The 19,345-nt window shown below is 37.1% G+C and overlaps 1 protein-coding gene across 9 annotated transcripts in view; it reads left to right on the top strand.

The window, feature by feature from the left end:
* The window catches only part of RIMS2 (regulating synaptic membrane exocytosis 2), a 267,667-nt gene that overhangs the window by 39,255 nt on the left and 209,067 nt on the right, over window positions 1-19,345 (top strand). For all 9 annotated transcript variants that reach the window (XM_070940384.1, XM_070940381.1, XM_070940380.1 and 6 more), the window contains one exon: window positions 12,483-12,717. In XM_070940384.1, coding sequence (XP_070796485.1) covers window positions 12,483-12,717 — 235 coding nt within the window. The remainder of the gene's footprint in view (window positions 1-12,482; window positions 12,718-19,345) is intronic.

Raw genomic sequence — 19,345 nt, 5'->3', positions numbered from 1 at the left:
TTTTTTAAAGTATTTTATGTTTCCAACTAGTCTACTAACAATTCTATTGAAATCAACTGACCTTCTTAATGCTATTTTGACTGTGATGTTAGCAAAACAGAAACTGTAAAGTTATCTGTTTGCTTGGATAAGAATTCTTTTAAGTGACTAAAAATAAACCTTGAACTAGCTGGTGTGATATAGTATTATCAAGGTTAAAATGCCTGTTGGTTAAGAGATGATAAATTTCTTGGTCTCTTTTTATCTGTCTTGCACTCCACTCCACTTTAAAAGGTAATCATTTAGACAGATATGAATCCTGTAGAAGCATCTTGTATGTGCTTTTACTTTGACTTGTATTTGTTGACTGATTTTTTTATTTCAATATACCATTGTTTAGTAGCTTTGCATATTCAGTACCACTATTTTCAGCCTTCTAGAACTCTTAGGCTTCCTTTAACTTTACTGCTGCTTATAGTTGGGGGTCACCTTTTAAGACTCTAATATTTCTCTCCCCTACCCACTCTCCATCACTCTCAAAATCTTTAAAATATTTCAAGAACAGTTGTCTAGTTTCTGCATTTTCTAAACTTCAATATATATAATTAAGATTTTCCTTTTCATTTTTTCCATGTTTATTTGTTCCATATATTTTGTAAAATGCTGTTCTCATGGAATGCAATATACAATTAATTAAGCATAATAATACATATTATATGCTTAATTACAATAAGCATAACTTCCCAATTGTCAGGGAGATTCTAAGTGAAGAATTCAGCACTGTGATTATAATTCTTTTAATTTAATATATGAAGTGTGCTCTGGTAAGATGAAATTCATACGAATGCTAAACATACAAGCAACAGATTTGTAACCATTTATCCTGACAAACCTATATCAAGTGACAATTTGAACAAAGTCTTGCTTGTCTGTGTGTGGGTTGAGATTTCCAATCTTATGGAAAGATGCTACATATATGGTTTTTCTTCCAACATCCTACTATTTAAGTTGCTGATGGGAATTGTGAATGTGATATTGCTTTCACTTAACTTGTCCCATTAAGATTTGAGAAGGAGATAAACTAATGAACATAATTACTAAATAAAGGATAAGAAATCCAAATTATTTTCTAGTAGTTTTAGAGGTTATATATTTATTTGTTAATCAGTGGTTTATAATTACTTTTGTAGAGAACATAAATAGTAATGCATTAGCAGTATTTTGGGTTTCCCCTCCCCAGAATAACAGTTGTTGAAATAAAAACATCTTGTGGTCAATCAAAATACAAACTTGGTATCTTCAGTTATACATGGTGAAGCCATGTAATTTGTTTAGAGAAAAATGCATTCCCACTGGACAAAAAAGATTTAACTTACATGCAAACATCTAAGTTGTTAATTGCAATCTAATTTCCAATTTAACAAACTCCCCAAAGCCTAGTTGTTACTAGAGTTGCAAAGAATTTTATTTGATGGAATGTTTTTATTAAAAAAATGTTTTTGACAAACCTAATTTTAATTAATAATTTTGTTTTCCAAATTTATTCTCTCTCCCTCAACAAGAAACTGAAGACAAATGCTTTTGACTCAGGTCCATTTAATTCAAATGTAAGCTCAACAATGGTGCTCATTACGCCTGTACCTTGGTACTCGATTGCTTTGAAAGTCGTCAAATTTAGTACTTGATGCGAAAATTGTGTCCTGGTGCTTGTCATTTGTTTGGAACTCGACATGCAAGCTAAAGCTTGTGGATATTGGCTGCCTTGTGACGTGCTGGCCTTTCCAGCCAAAACAAAGGGCCACACATTAATCATGTGATAGCTCTTGCCCTAAACACATCTCCTTGAGGTTTTATCTTAGCTTCTGTGGTCATTTTGTATATTTTTGTACTTTTTTTCCCTAATCATGGGTCCTAAGAAACCAAGCAGTGGTAGCGCTGAGCAGAAAATTACTTTGCATCTCCATTGATCAAAAAAAAAAAGAAAAAAAAGAAAAAGAAAAGAAACAGTAGGCAAATATGAGAGTGGTACTTGTATTTGGATTACTGATCTTGCTAGGGAATATGGTATGCCTAGAACAACGGTCTCTACCATAATTAAGAATAAAGAAGCAATTAAAAAGGCTGATGTTACGAAAGAAGTTACAGTAGTAACAGAGCAGCATTCTCAAATACTCAAGGAAGTTGAAAAGCTGCTATTAATTTGGGCAAACAAGAAGCAGTTAGTGGGCGACAGTGTGTCAGAAGGCATGATATGTAAAAAAGCAAAACTGTTGCATGCCGATCTCTTGAAAAACAAACCTGGACCAAGTGGTGAGACTGTTGAAGTTTTTAAGGTCAGTCATGGCTGGTTTGATAACTTAAAAAAGACGACTGACATCCATAGCATCGTGAGGCATAATGAGGCAGCGAGTGCTAATAAAAAGGCTGCTGATGAATCTGTCTGTGAAATTCATGACTTCATAGGGTCTGAGGGTTTTAGAGTCTACATCACAAAAGAGGAGAAGGTATCACCAGGTCACAAACCAATGAAGAACAGGCTTACTCTATTGTTGTGTAGGAATGGTAGTGGGGACTTAAAAATCAAGCCTCTACTATTTTATCATAGTGAAAACCTGTCAATTTTCAAGAAGCATAATGTCATAAATATCAAACTCACATGTGATATGGAGGGCAAAGAGAAAAGTTGGGCCATGAGGTGATTTTTTACCGAATGGATAAATAAAGTGTTTGGTCCCTCAGTGAAAACATATTTGCTGGAGAAAGATTTGCCTCCGAAAGCTTTCCTAATAATGGACAATGTACCTTCCTACCCTCCAGGCTTGGAGGATTACTTATTGGAGGAGTTCAGCTTCATCATTGTAAGGTTTTTACCTCCGTCCCCCCCCCACCCCAACACTATTCTCATCCAGCCCATGGATCAGCAGGCCATTTCAAACTTCAAAATTTGTGCACCAAATTGTACATTAAGGCGCTTTTCCAGAGGCTTTTGAGACCATCTCTGGCATCTAGTTGACCCTCACAGAATTCTGGAAGGAGCATTTCAATATCTTGCACTGCCTTAATCTTATCGATAAGACCTGGAACGAAGTCTTTTATAGGACAATGAATTCGGCATGGAAGAATTTGTGATCAGAAGCTGTGACTCAGAGAGACTTCTAAGGGTTTGAGCCTGACTATTGTGCAGGGTATTGTATCTTTTGACCAGTCCATGGGTTTGAAGGTCAATTCGGCTCATGTTGATCAGTTAATGGAAGAACATCATGAAAACCTGAGCCTGAGGAGCTGCTGGAACTACAGGAAGGAGTATCAACAAGAGGAGACTAAAGAGATTTCTTCAGGTGAGGAGGAGATAAGGGAGGATATCCACAGCTCCTTGATAAAAGAAATGTATGCAAAATGGGTAGAGGTTCAAAACTTGGTGGAGAAGTAACATCCGGACAAAGTTCTGACAAACACAAATGTGAATTTACTCAATGACCAAACAATTTCACACTTTTAAGGAATTCTGAAAAGAAAACAGAAGCAGTCTTCATTGGATAGGTTTTAGTGAAGGTGACAAAAAAATGCTTCAGAACCTGTGGTGCAAGTTGAAAAAAGGCAGAAAAGAGAAAGAACATCTGAAATACAAGTATCCAGTGTTCTATTTCAAGCAACACTCCATGCACCTTCTCTTCCTCACCATTCCCCTCCCACCATCCCTGTAATGGCTTTCCCAGACAACGAGGAAGAGCTGACTCCATGGTCTTCAGGATCAGGAAGATGCCAAGGATCTCTGTTCAGTCTGAGCGGAGAGTGAACGTGTCAGAGGAAGAGGAGAGGCCAGGAACTTCAGACAGCCATCAGGGAACAACCAGATGAGTGCCTGCCTAGAGAGAAGAGGAGAGAGATACAGCTGCAGCTGGAGGGCTTGGAGACCCAGACAGAAGCATAGGGTGGAGAAGGGTTATAGCTTCAGCCGGTCAGCAGATATGAGAAGGAACTGCCTCCTCTACCAGATCCTAGGATGTATAGGGCTGAACTGAGGGAGGCACAAGGGAGGTCAGCAATGCTACTGGTGAAGAGGCAGCTTTCTCCTTCCTAATGAGTTAGGAAGTGCGCCTATTTAGCTCAATGGATGGAGCCATATGACATTGGAAACAGCTGTCCATTTTCTCTGCCATGCATGTGCTCCAACTCTGTGACTTCCGACCTGTGCTTTGTGTGACTGTGTTTGGACTTCAGATCTGCTTCTAGGATTTGGGGCTTGTGCTTTGACATGGATTTATCGTTTGTGGACTCTGAATTGTGCCTGGATTTTGAACTGTGTGTGGATTTGTCTTGTGCCTTTGCCTGTGGACTTTACAACCCTGTGTCTAAGCTATGCAGGCTTGGAGTCAGGGGAACTTTGCAGTTGGTGTGAGTGGGACTTTTCCTAATAAAGTTTTTTAAATTCCCTGTGAGTTCATGCATGTGGATTGGAACAGGATAATCCCAGTAGGACATGGACTCTTCTCGGTACAGGTAAAGTGAAGTTTTAATTTTATTCAATTGAAGTACAGTATTTATTAATTTTTAGGTTTATTTCTCATGTAAAGTAATGATATACAATCCTATCTTTTTACCTATTGCCTTAAAATGTACATTGTCTGGTTCAGGAACACATTAAAATTATTTACATTGTTTCTAATGGGAAAATTTTGTGTGTGGTACTTATCAACCAGTTTGCAGGCACTTAGCAACGATTTTGCATTCATGACGGTTGCAGTATCTCTTTCATATGATTGCAATTTAGAACCTGCCCTGCTGGCTTCCCACAAACAAAGCCAATGGGAAAGCCGGCAGAAAAAGCAGCAAGTCACTAGTCTCCTGGCCAGACATAAATATGATTCTTACGAGAGATATGATTTTCGGTTAGTACAGAATCATCATGAATAAGATGACTATAACTGAGAACAGTTCCTAGCACTCCTTCCTCCTCCCATGATTTTGGGAGGTATTTCCTCAGAAAATTTATCTATAAATATTTGAACTGAGATATATGAACACTCTTTCTTTATTATTTATGTATCACATTTTTATAGCCAACCTAATTCTTTTTTCTCTATCTCTTCAGTATTGGTGCTATGTATGATAAATGTGCATTTAATTTAAAAGAGGAAGAAAGGAGGAAGAGATAGGGAAAAAAACCCCATATGATGCCCAGTTTCTTCACCATTTCAACTTGGCAAGTTGTCAACTCAAACTGAAACTAATCTGGGGCATTTCTAGCTCTCCAATTAAAATGTGCTTTTGACACACTTGTTTGTGTGTGTGTATGTGTGTGTATTTATGTACGTATGTGCATACATACCACCTAGAAGTCATTATAAAATAAAGGTAGGTGAATTAATAACTACTGGTTAAAGTGAAAGCTAGTTAAATAAGATATTCTGTTTATACAATGATTTAAGTCTTTCAGAGAATCAAGCTGGAATAAAGCTTTGACGTACTGAGGTAGAACTGATCTAAAAATTAGAAATTCTTTCTAAAATGAAACAGTAATTAAGTAGAGGTTGGACTAAAGCTTTGCATGTACTGAGATAGAACTAATCTAAAAAGTAGAAATTCTTCCTAGAATAAAACAGTAATTGATTAAGTCATAAAACCAGATAGGAAGATAAATAAATTGCTAATGTATCTATAGAGGGAAAATTAAGTCACATCTAAATACAAACTAGAGGGTCACAGCCCAAGTAAAACAATCCAGTTGTAACAGTAACAATAACAAAAAATCTATTGAATAAAAGCAGCCAGTAAAAGCTGAAAAGAATAGGACAGCATCTCCTTGAGATGTAAATACTTAAAAACCTTTGATAAACAGGAACGAATATTTTTAACACCACAAAAACACATTTTACTACAATTCAGACAACAATGTCATTTGGAAAAGAGCCTCTAAGAATATAACAGAATAACAGAGTTGGAAGGGACCTTGGAGGTCTTCTAGTCCAACTCCCTGCCTAGGCAGGAAACCCTACACCACTTCAGACAAATGGTTATCCAACATCTTAAAAACTTCCAGTGTTGAAGCATTCACAACTTCTGGAGGCAAGTTGTTCCACTGATTAATTGTTCTTACTGTCAGGAAATTTCTCCTTAGTTCTAAGTTGCTTCTCTCCTTGATTAATTTCCACCCATTGCTTCTTATCCTGCTCTCAGGTGCTTTGGAGAATAGCTTGACTCCCTCTTCTTTGTGGCAGCCCCTGAGAAATTGGAACACTGCTATCATGTGTTCCCTGGTCCTTCTTTTCATTAAAATATAATGTATGGCAATGAAAAGTGTTTTACCTCTATCTTTTTTGAGTTCTCATATATTTTCTTAAATTAGTTTGTGATTAAATATGTTGGAATTTTAATAGAACTATATGAATTTATGGAAGAATTAATTTTGTGATTGTCATATTGACTAAACTTTCATGCTGCTGATCATAGGCTGTGGGAACTTTGGTAGGCTGCCTCATCAGTAATGTATGTTCTGCTTGATTTAATAAAATCTGGCATTGTCTTCTGAATTATATGCAGTGTTTGTGGATTGATTCAAGTATTTAGTAGACCAATAAGTGCCTTTGTTGGTTGGGAAATTGGCTAGTATCTCTCCCTCATATCATACTTCAAGCAAATTTCAAATAGAGCAGTTATTTACAAGAATACGTCTACTAAAAAGAGGAGGTAGATTGAATGTTTTGGCCATTTAAAAAATAGGCATTGTATGAAGTGTGTATCATATGTAACATTGTTTATTTGATAAATCCAAAGCTTTGACAAAAATTGAATTGGATTTGTGTGTGTTGGAAATATCATTGTGAAAATGTGTAGTGCAGCATGATTGATTTTATCTTAGTTCAGGGGTGTCAAACTAGCAGCCTATGGGCTGGATGCGTCATGTGCAGGCCACACCCACCCCAGCTTTGTGACAGCAAAATATGTCATGATACGTCACGTGACATCAACATGAGGCGGTGAGTTTGACACCCATGTCTTAGTTTGTTAGCTTAATAGATCTGTTCTTGTGTATGCTGGTGTTTATTGCTAGTACCTCTACCTTATTCTTTTATCTGAAGCTTTATTTATACAAACAGTTAAAAACTGTTGCCCCAAAATCATGATAAATAGTATTATAGTATTAATTCTGGTAGTCTGTCATCACTGTCTCTATCACAATCACTATTCTTTCATGTATAATGACTCCAAAGTCTATTTTTTCTATAATAAGTTTATGTGAAAATTGTAAGGTTAGATGATGGAGTGATAAACTCTTCTGATTCCTGACTACATTAGCACCCCTACCATTGTCTGTGCTTTTCTTCTATTCATTTAAAGGGGAAACCATCAAGTAAGAATAATACTGTTGCAGCAGTAAAAGGATACAACTTGCTTAATAATTTAGCACTCTCATGAATTTGTAAATGATGTGGAATGATCTTGTTCTAATTCCTGTTATTATAATGTCGGGGTGTGTGTGTGTACATTTCAATGTTCATGTAGATTAATATATTATTGGGCACTTTATTTTCATAATATGAGAATATTTAGCAGAATGTTAATTTATATTTAATAATATGGTTAGTATCTTCCCAATAGCTGTGTGTTTACATTTTAAAAAATGGTTATAGCCAGGGGCAATTGATAAATCCCAACAATACTTACATTGTTGTGTAAGTGTTTCCATTCAGGTGGACACACATTCCACCTATCTTCAAAGCACAGCAGGGTGAAGGCTATTTAAACCCTGGGGTGGGTGGGATTCTTTTTCAAAGGGCAGATGCTGCAACAGAGAAAGCATCCCTTCAAATCCCATCAGATAGCATTGCTTAATAGATAGGAACGGGAACATGTTACTTTGTAAGAACTTAGAAGATGGACAGAAACCTCTTAGAGAGGGCTATAAAGCACTGTGAAGCAGAATATGCTTAAATGCTATTGCTATTACTACATACTTCAAGATACTCAGCAGATTTTTCCTCTGAAAACTAGATGTGAATTACCAAATAATGATGCATTTTTGTAATATTTCTGGTTTGAATTTGAGGAGTAGGAGAAGAGGGAATAATCCTATCATACAGCACTATATAAGAGTTACAAATGCATCTTTTGAGATAGATCTTGGCTGTGTCATCTGAAGTACTGGTTGAGTACTTGGACTTCAGCAAGGCATTTGATAAAGTAGACCATAACCTACTACTAGATGTAATGGCAAGCTGGGCACCTGAAAGCCTGGATCGTGATCAGTGCTGTGATAGCTGGAACTTCAGAAACTGATCATATGTTCTTTTTTTTCAGCGAACCATAACTTTGAATGGACACTGAATGAATGGACGTAAGCTGAGAGCTACCTGTATTCTGAAGTAGCTAATAATTAAAGTTGTGGAAACTAAAGAATAATCAGTGATTGTATTATCAACAAGAATAAAAATATATTCATTCAGAGGAAGCTTGCAATATGAAATGTAGACTGAAAAAAGCACAATCCATATGAACACCTTGTAGAAATTAACCTTTATCTTGTAGGATTACTTCTGTTTTTCTTATGTTTTACTGGACATATGGGTCTTTTCTCCATAGTTAATTTTTAATTTTGCAATGAAGTATAAAAACATACTTGATAGATGGAACATTGCCAGGCTAAATCAAAATTCCCAAATTAATAAAATACAACAAACTTATTCACAATTGTACATTGTCAATGAAAAGGACAAGAAAATTGACATACAAAGTTTATTTTCTTTCATTAATTTTCAGTTATTTGTTCAGAGCCTAGTATGTGTAATTGTTTTCATAGGGCTGTTGTTACAGACACTGAGATTGTTTAGTGTTACTGAAATACTTTTTATTTTATTTATTTATTTATTTTTGTCAAGTACGTATTAGATAATATATATAAGTATAAGCATGAATTGAATACATAAAATGAATACAAATAAAGGGAACATTGGGACAGAAAGGGTAGGCACGCTGGTGCTCTTATGCATGCCCCTAATAATATAATATAATATAATATAATATAATATAATATAATATAATATAATATAATATAATATAATATAATATAATATATAATATAATATAATATAATATAATATAATATACATACATACATACACTCTATATACTTTATTTCAGTAGAGTTTAAGCATTTTTATCCTTATGTATATTTACCCAATTTCTTAAACAGATATTCTACATTCATCAATCCCTTGCATTTTACCATTTCTCTCTTGAAATTTTATAGTTTTACAATATATCATTCTTAACTGCATGTTCTTCAATGAACTGCATGCTCATTGGACCCCTCTTATTTCAGAAATCAGTTCTGTCATTTTTAAGGTCAATTGGATGAATTGAAATTCAGCAACTCAACATCATAGCATTCTATTTGCTTGATCTTTTCTCTTGTCTTAATGAAATTAAAGTATTCATACAGTACAATGAAAATCTTTGGGTACCTTTGCTTCTTGTAAGAATCTCTGGATTTGTCAGAGTTTGTTGCAAAAAACAAATCCAGAAAGCACACTCAGGCAGACTGATGCAGCAGGATTCATTAACTTTTTTATATACACAACAATACATGAAGTAAGTTTACAATACCAACAGCAGATTCACAGGCAGAAGAGAGATTGGTTTCAGTTCCAGCAGCAAACTAGTTCACACATACTGGTTTCAGTTTCTCTTTACAGAGTCAGAAGCTGCAGACTAAGACACGCCTTGGCTCTAGTCTGTCTCACTCCCAGTTGGCTTACTTAGTTGCTATGCCTATTCATTGGCTGACCTTGTTACCATGTCTTTCCAGTCATGAATATTTTGACAGGATTTCTCACCTATTCCTTGAGAGAGTTGACTTGCTCATTAAGTGCAATCTTCTAATTTTCACCAGCAGGCAAATATTTATACAAGTGAGTATCTGTGTAAGATATTGTATATTTTGGGCATTTCTTTGAAGCTCTGGTGAAATAGTGCAGCCACGACCTTGGTCATAGCTAGGAATATGGAGACTTGGACTGAATTGCAGTGGTGCAGTATGTGATTGTGAGTCCCATAGAAATTCCTGATACACTAAAGAGCTCCAGGAGATGAAATGACACAAGAGAACCAAGAGCGCAACTGGCAAAAGATGAAAACATATTGGGCACAGGTAAGTGCCTCTATTTGGGCTCATCTTGTGATGTTAAGAGTGACAAAGTATGTGTACTTTTCCATTCTTATCATATTTGCAAATGACTGGTGGTCCCATTTGAGGAGACCAGCTCCCTTATGAATAAAAACAGGTCATGGGAACCCTTGAATTGATGCTGTGAGTAATATGCTCACCATCTGTCAGACAAAGTTGGTCAGCTTCAGAATTGGGCAGGGCTTATGGAAATGACACATATGAGCCCAGTTATATGGGAAAAGTTTGATCAGATCAATCCTAAAAAAGTCCTTGCTGCTGTGAGTTTTACTACGAATAATGCTCTCTCTCTTAGTTGGTTAAGACCTTCTAGGAGATGACAGGTGGTTGGGTCCAAGTGTTGCTTAATAGAGGAGGGGATGGTGCTCCTACTTTGAAGAAGAGCGTGGTCTTGTCAGGGTGCAATCGTTGAATGGTGTTGGATAACTTTTGCCAAATCTCCAACTTTATGCTTTTAGGAAAGGTTGTTGAGAGAGTGGTAGGCACTCAGCTTCAGAGAGCTCTGGATAAAGAGAATTAGTCAAACCTTTCTCATCAGGATTTGTGCTGGGTTACAATATTGCGACAGCATTGATTGTGCATGTGGATGGCCTCTGGAGGTCTTAGAATGAAGGTAGTGCATCTATCCCAGTCCTTGTGGATCTTTTGTTGACTTTCAATACCATCAACTATGATATATGTCTGGGACAGCTTTAGGGGAATTGTTCCTTTATGGTTCTCCTTTGTTTATGGCCGATTCCATTCAGTGTTGGTGATGGGGTAGAGGTCTAATTGTCTGCATTGAGGGGTGTCTCAGGTTTCAAGTCTCTTGCCATTCCTTTTCATTTATGAAAATGCCATATAGGGCATGGGGTTACATGGCATGGGATTACGGTACATGTTTCCACCCTGTGCCAGTCAGGCAATATTGAGTTGTTAGCCCAGTTTCTAGAGTCTGTGAGGGCCTTATGGGGATGATCTAAATGCAGTGCAAGATGGAGTGGCTCTGAGTTTTTGGCCCCCTTGGATCTGGTGGGGTATTATATTTGTTTTCTTTTTATTTCTTCTAATTTTTAAAGTTCTCCACAAATTTTAGTCCAAAAATCAATTTTCTTTTTGGGTTTTGTCACTTTGAACTTCCGCTTTAGTCTTCTTCCTTCCTTTCCCCCACGCCCATTAGCCGCTGTTATTCCACTGGGGCACTTTTAACAAATTTAAAGATCTTCCCTTTTTTGCCTATGAGCTGGTAATCACTCACTTGGCATCAGTACTCTGTTCAAATCACCACTCCTGCTCAGTACTTGGTCCTGTTGCCTCAGCTTAATGATGGCCACAATGGTCACTGCCCCTGCTGCTGAGTCAAAGAGTTTCCTCTGACCTCTGAGGAACTTGCCTGTTCCTCTTGGTCTTCTGAGGTGCCTCTCCTTCTTCTCTGTCCCTACAAGACAGATCTGGTCCAAAGACCCCTCGGCAGTGGGTTGTCAGCCCGGGATTTCGCAAGGCTCATCAGAGCCTGCTATTCCCTGACTCTCTCGCCACGACGCTTCCGGTTGAATCACATTATATTTGTTTTCTGATGGCGTAGCATCTGCCCAGACAGAGCCAGTGATAGTATGGGGGGTCTTTCTGGATTTACAGCTCCTGCTCAAGGAGTAGATGCCAGCCATGCTTACCTTTGTACAGATTCATCTTATGCACAAGTTATACCCATCCTTGGACCTTTAAAAGACTTGCTTACATTCACTTATGCCTGGATCACTTTCTGATTGGATTATTGCAAAGTGCTTTATATGGGACTGTCTTTGAAAATCACCAGGAAGTTAGAATTAATCCAGAATGTAGCAGCACATGCAGTTTTGAACACCTTCTTGTTTGTCCATATTACACCACAATTGTGTAAGCTGCACTTCCAGTTTTTTTCCAAATACAACACAAGGTCCTGTTGATCACCTTTAAAGTGTCTGAACCAGGGGTGGGTTCTACTTACTACCAGTTCGCAATGGGATCGTGCCATAGAATGCAAAACCTCATAACTTATTTTCTGTTCCATGTAGGCTAGCTTCTCATAATAGAGACAATAGAGTGGAATAGTGTATATTTATTGCTTTAAGATCTTAGTCATTACCTTCAAGGGAGGAAGCACTATGATGAAGATAACACCAGGCTCTGTTAATTGATCACATGAAAACAACAACCAATATTAACTTTATTAGGATAATGTATCCTAACTTAAAAAAAAAAAACTCAGTATAATTTTTACCATTTTTTTTACTCTTACATACATATGAATATTTATCTACAATTCTTCTTCTTCTTCTTCTTCTTTTTTTTTTGGGTGCAGGAAACTACACCAACAGTTCGAAATGTATAAAGAACAGGTGAAGAAAATGGGTGAAGAATCGCAGCAGCAGCAACAGCAGCAGCAGCAGCAGCAGCAGCAACAGAAGGGGGATGCTCCTACCTGTGGCATTTGTCACAAAACGAAATTTGCTGATGGCTGTGGCCATAACTGTTCATATTGCCAAACTAAATTTTGTGCACGTTGTGGAGGACGAGTATCTTTACGTTCAAACAAGGTATGTACGCGTTATATCAACTTTTATTCTGATATTGATTATTTCATTTATCTACCACTTTTTTCCAAGTCTGAGACAGTGGTGGGTTGCTCCCGGTTCTGTCCGGTTCTATAGAACCAGTAGTAAAACCGGCGGGAGGCTCTGCCCACCTGCCATGATGTCATCATGGGTGATCTGCGCATGCGCAGAAGCTTCTGCACATGCATAGAAGTGTGCGCATGGGCACTCCCGCTGCAAACTGGTAGTAAAGGTAAGTAGAATCCACCCTGGTCTGCGACCCATGCTTTAATTGGCATACTTGGGACTGCACTAGATACTGTAGAGGGTGGGCCCAAAACAAAATTTGATTTTATTCAGAGATAGCTAAAATTAAATAAATGTATTACTAAGCAATCTGTGATCCCTGGTTCATCATTTCAGAGATAATTCCTCACCTAATTCCTCAATGCCTTCAACAACGGCAAAGCTGTTTAATATACTGCCTTCACTGGAAAAGTTCTTTAAAATGTAGGGAGATGTTCAGAGATGTATCTGCCTTAAAAATAGCCCGTGTTGAACTGTATAGAATTGTCAAACATCAAGAGTTGACCACAGGAGATATTTTATCATATATTTTGTGACAAAATGCTTCATGATAAGTTTTAAGAACATAAAAGATTTTATAAAATTTGTTAAATTCCATGTGACGCATGGGACCCAAATTTTAGACATATTCAATAAATTTTCCATTTGAGGTACTTTGCTTCAAAATGTTTTGCCTTTATGATGCATCGTTCTGTCCAGTTAAATGTTACAAACACAAAGAGTTTTAGTAGTATATATTTAGTAGCTTGGATGAGACCATTTAGGCACTGAGTCCAGTTCCTGAATGGATTAAAATGAGTTTTCTAATCCCTATGTGTTCAATTATATTCAGCTTTAGTTTCCCCTTTTTATTAACATTCAACATTACGTGGTTATGTTGAATGTTACGCAACATTCTTGCTACTTCAATTTCCTTGACTAAGTAAATAAAATGTACAATGTTTATTTTCAAAACAAGGATAGTTGAGTCTCTTGTATCTTCCTCCAAAACTCCAAGGGAGAAAAGATTATAATTACTTCTCAGTCATGTGCTTAATTCTCTCCATCTGTCACCTTCTGTCAAGGTGTTGACTTGAAGGCTTAAATATCCCCTTCCATGTTTCAGCATTTTTTAATATTGACTTATATATTTATTTGCAAGTTTTGACTAAATGTACAGGCAGTTATTAATTACTTTGTATCACATAAACAACAACAGATTTTAAAGTGTTGCTCTGCTTTTAATTGTTTATTTGTTCCTGCTGGTCTATGTTTCTAAACTCTCTGAGACCAGAAATATCCATGAGATATTTCCTTACCTAAATAGAGAAACAGAAGGAGCCTGGCTGGGCAGAAAAATCAGTGTGTGTGTGAGAGATTTCCAACTTCCTGTCAGCTTTCCCATGTGCTCTCCTTGAGGGAAGCTGGCAGTGAGCATCGGAAACCCCATTCCCTTCCCTTCCCTTAAGTGGGGGAAGGAGCAAGAGCGTGCACAAAAGGCCAGTGCAGCACAAGTGCAGATGAGGAAGGTGCACCTTTCTCCATTTACTTTCCACCGGCAAGTTTTACACATGCAAATACTTTGATTTATTTTATTTATTTATTTTATTCAATTTGTATACCGCCCTTCTCCTAGTGGATTCAGGGCAGTGCACAGCCAGAACTAAAACACATACCAATACAAAATTTAAAATTTTTAAAAGAATTACATGACTTTGAATTTAAAACATTCAAACTGAAACCCATTAACAATTTAAAAAGCTAAAAAAGGAGAGGAGGGTTCACGCCAGCCCTGCTTGATGGAAAAGAAAAGTTTTTAGGGCATGGCGAAAGACCCGGAGATCCGATATCCTTCGTATCTCCGGTGGCAAATCGTGCCAGAGGGCAGGGGCTGCCACAGAGAAGGCCCTCCCCCTGGGGGTCGCCAGACGACATTGCCTGACTGACGGCACCCTAAGGAGTCCCTCTCTGTGGGAGCATACTGGTCGGTGGGAGGCTATCGGCGGCAGAAGGCGGTCCCGCAAATATCCAGGTCCTATACCATGGAGCATAGTGGGAATGATAGTGGGAATATGGCAAGGAGTGGGAATATGGCAAGGAGCATCAACAATTATATCCATTCGTTCCATGTCCCCCAGCAACCTGTGGAAAGCTGTCAACGAACATTGAAAATAATGATCACATGACCATGGCTGAGCATTGCACACCACAGTGCTGAACAGCAGCAGTGTAGCATCACTGAAATGGTAAAAAAATATCCCCAAATTTCATTTTCTCAAGAGTAATTGTCCCGGCATTCTATATGTTAGCTCACTTAAGATACTTTTTTAAACAGAGTTTTTCCCTATGATGCACTGCTTCACCCAGCTGATTATTATAAAGTATTGAACAGTTACAAGAATTTTAGGAGCATTTAGATGTATGAATGTATGAACAAATAAATATATATTCCACAATTGCAATATAACAGTGAATTAAACTACTGTATTGTCATATACAGTTGTCCCCTCACCCCCACACATATGATAGTTTCTATACCTATCAACATTCTTACTTACTTTCATCATTGGGATATATTTAGAGAGTTTCTCACTCACTCATGATTGTTTTGTAAAATAATTTTATTACTAGGAGCTGTGGTGGTGCAGTGATTAGAATGCAGTATTGCAAGCTAATTCTGCTTGATTGCCAGCAGTTTGATTCTCACCAGGCTCAAGGCTGACTCAGCCTTCCGTCCTTCCAAGGTCGATAAAAGGAGGAGCCAGATTGTTGGAGCAATTACACTTTGTAAGCCTCTTAGAGAAGGCTGTACAGCACTGTGAAGCAGAATTTGTCTAAATGCTATTGCTATTGCTATTACTACATACTTTAAGTTATGTCTAAATCTGCTGAGATCTCAGCAGATTTTTCCTCTGAAAACTAGATGTGAATTACAAAATAATGATGCATTTTTGTAATACTTCTCGTTTGAATTTGAGGAGTAGGAGAAGAGGGAATAATCCTATCGTATAGCACTATATAAGAGTTACAAATGCATCTCTTGAGATAGAACTTGGCTGTGTCATCTGAAGTACTCGTTGAGACAAATATTCGGAGGCAAGTCCCTGTCCCAGTTTATTTTGGTAGATATACACCTCTCCTGTAAGGAAAATACAGCTTCTGATCTGACCTATTGTGAACTCCCATGTCACTTTATATATATATTGGGTCAAGAAAACCAGTGGCTGAAATTAAATGGCTAAGGAAGTAATGTGAGTTTTCTCATTCCGGGGCTTTATACTGTAGCAACTGACAAAAGAAAGGTTTATCGGCCTGATAGAGTTTAGGATTATTATTATGAGTGTAATGTAATATTGATGATTTTAAAAATTGAAATTAAATTTGAAATATTGACACTGAAGTAAAAATTTGGAAGACCATAAAACTTGATTTCCTCCCTAACCATTGGGATAGGGTGAGTTTGGAGCCTAGGGGGACTGTTGATGTATTGTAGAGTGTTGGATGGGGAGCCAGATTCTTGTCTGGCTTATTGGGAGCACCCAAAATTTTGGCTAATCACATAGATCAAATGAGCAAACATTCTCTTAAACCTAAAACATGATTAAAATAAATTACAAATACTTGTATCTTGATTAAAAATGTTTACTGATTTGACAGATCAGATTTTGTGGGTTGAAATTGAAGGGGGTGTTTGAACTTTGCACAAGAAAGCAATATTAAAAATGAATATTTACATTCCACAACGTAAAAAAATTAATGGTCCCGGTATCAGTATATGTTAAGCTTACAAGTAATACTTGAGTTATGACAGCAGTTGGGACCAGAATTTCTGTTACTAAGTTATAAGGTTGTAAAACACGACTTCAGTGACCCCATTGCTTAGCAACTGCAATCCTAGCAGTTCCTCTTGCTGTTGTTAACCAGATCCCAACCACGGTTAGTTGAGGATTCCTGACCTGATCCCTCCCAGTCCCAAACTTCAATAAGGTAAACTCCCTCCCTCCACCTATTTCCCCCCATCTCTGCCCTTTGGGCCACCTGCTTACCTGCTGCCCTGTTACCCAGCCCTGCCAAAATGCAGGCATGCAAAAGAAGGCCCCACTTGCACCAGAGTAAAAGAAGGATCTGGTATCAGGGGTGAAATGTAAAATTTGTTACTACTGGTTCTGTGGGCGTGGCTTGGTGGGGGGATAATGTGACAGTGGGCGTGGCCAACTTTTAAAAAAAAAACTTTTCAAAGCATTTTTTCTAATGCTTTGAAAAGCCTCTGCTGATCAGGCAACTCAGCTGGAATTGTCAGAGACTTTTCAAAGCATTTTTTTAACCACCTCTTCGGCCAGGAGGTTGCAGAAAAAAATGCTTTGAAAAGCCTCTGACTATCCCATCTGAGCCGCACGATCATCAGAGGCTTTTTTTTTTTTACTTTTAAAATCATTTTTTCGTTGGAAGAGGTTGTAGAAAAAAATGCTTTTAAGGCTAAAAAAAAAAAGCCTCTGATGATCCTGCGGCTCAGCTGGGCATGGTGGTGGTGGGGGGCACAGGGATTTTTGCTACAGGTTCTCCGAACCACCCGTCGCCATCGCTACCGGATCGGGCGATCCGGTCCGAACTGGGACCATTTCACCCCTGCCTGGTATGCCGTAGCTATACTTGCTCAATTATAGATGCGCTTTCACATTGAGTAAATGTTATCTGAATCTAGTATTTATTTAATTTTCCAATAAACATTGTCCATTCTGGTCCCTACTTGCCTGTTTTCTTCATGTCTCTCTAAAACCAGTGAAAGTCAGTTACATCTATAAAAACAGATGGCAAATATTTAACTTTTAAGAAAAATAGCTAAGAGATATACATATGCTTTATTTCTCTTTGGCTGAAGGATCAATAACATACAAAAATGGTAGCTATTTCACAGTAATACAAGATAATCTCCATTATATTATTTTCTCCTTGTAATGATCTTGGAAAAAACATTTTTTAATTAATGAGATCACTTACCTCATATTATATTTTGTTAATTTGGGTCACAGTAAGTATGTTTGCGCGATGCACCAAGGCTTGGCTGGAACTACCTTATCCATGGATCCGGTGACTGTTTTGCAAATTGAGAGGTTATAAATTAGCCTGTCACAGATTAACCCTCTGTCCTGGATTTGGGTAACATAGGACACTATGATTAAAAATAGGTTAACTTGAAACTAACCTTTTAAAACTCATTTTGGCAAAAGCAGCGGTTTTATTTATTAGTTATATTCCTTTTTTCATTTAGGAGCTCAACATCACTGTTAAAACATTCTGTGAATTCCTATCATATGAATTCTAGTAATGTTAAACTTTGGAGGCAGAGCAATGAGAAAAATATTAGCAGAAAAGACACAGACCAACTCTGGAGGTTGAATGTTAAAAGTATATCAATTTGTTAAGGGCAATGATTCTGACATGATACTTATATTATTTGATTGATACACACATGCAAAGTGAATGCTCTAACTCTACCATAAAGCATTCCTTTATAACTTATAAAATTTATAACTTAGCTGAGGCATAGGTTAAAGGCTTTTCAGTTCTATAGCCAGAATGGTGTTTGAGTGTTAAGTTGTATTTGCCACCTGGTGAGGCATTCTGAAACAATATCAAATGTTGTTAGGTTTCAGTCATATGCCTTTATAAAAGTTAGCTAAGCCATCCGTTGTTTTAACCACAGGTGTGTAATAGCACACCTAAGAGTCTTTTGAGTACAGTTGGGCTTCATGCCACAGTAGCAGCCTATTAACGTTTAATAAGATAGATTTGGCTTCAGCTGCTGGAAAGCCGTCTGAGGAATAGATAGACAGATTACTAGATAGATAACGAAGACATTGCTAAGTAAGAGAGTAAAGTTGAATATATCGATCCTTTGCCTGGGCTTTGTGATTAGAATTTTGTCTGGACAAGTCCTATAGAATAGCTACTTTAAATTTGGGAATTACTTATAAGTCTCTGCTTGCAAATGGATATTCTCCTTTTCTTTTTTGTTTGAAACAGTAATTAATACTTAGAGCAGCCTTTTATTTACCTCCCGTATTTAAGAGAAAACTACCTAGGAAGAATAGGTTTTAAACAAGCAATTTACGCTTAAATTCACTAAGTCTGTAAAATGGCATTTCTATTTTTTTTTATAAAATCCTGAAAAGGAATAATTGCAGTTGCAATTGCTTTAATTATCAAAAGATGCCTTCGGTCATGATCCACAGGATCAAGAAAAAAGAAAGGAATTCAGGTAGTTATCCGTTTCTTAATTTGTATGGACTGATTTTTGAGGATGTGTGTTATAATTTAGCTGGTCTATTTTACTAATATAGTAAAATAATTTGCTCAGTAAGCTGGTTTAAAAAACTCTCTAAATTTATAAAGCAATAAATTTTTGGCATATATAACAATTTATAGCAGCTGCATTATATTAATATACAATAAACTCCATGCACAAATGAAATGTATTAAATGGGTATATTTACTAAGTACAGTTACTATAAATATATTTACATATTTTCATTTTTCACTATCACCAAATGCCATATAAATAACA

The sequence above is a fragment of the Pituophis catenifer genome, unplaced genomic scaffold, assembly GCF_029215685.1.
Source record: "Pituophis catenifer annectens isolate HBS135680 unplaced genomic scaffold, rPitCat1.0.hap2 SCAF_3, whole genome shotgun sequence".
Classification (NCBI taxonomy): Eukaryota; Metazoa; Chordata; class Lepidosauria; order Squamata; family Colubridae; genus Pituophis; species Pituophis catenifer.
The sequence above is the reverse complement of the archived record's forward strand: the minus strand, read 5'-3'. Positions and strand labels throughout refer to the sequence as shown.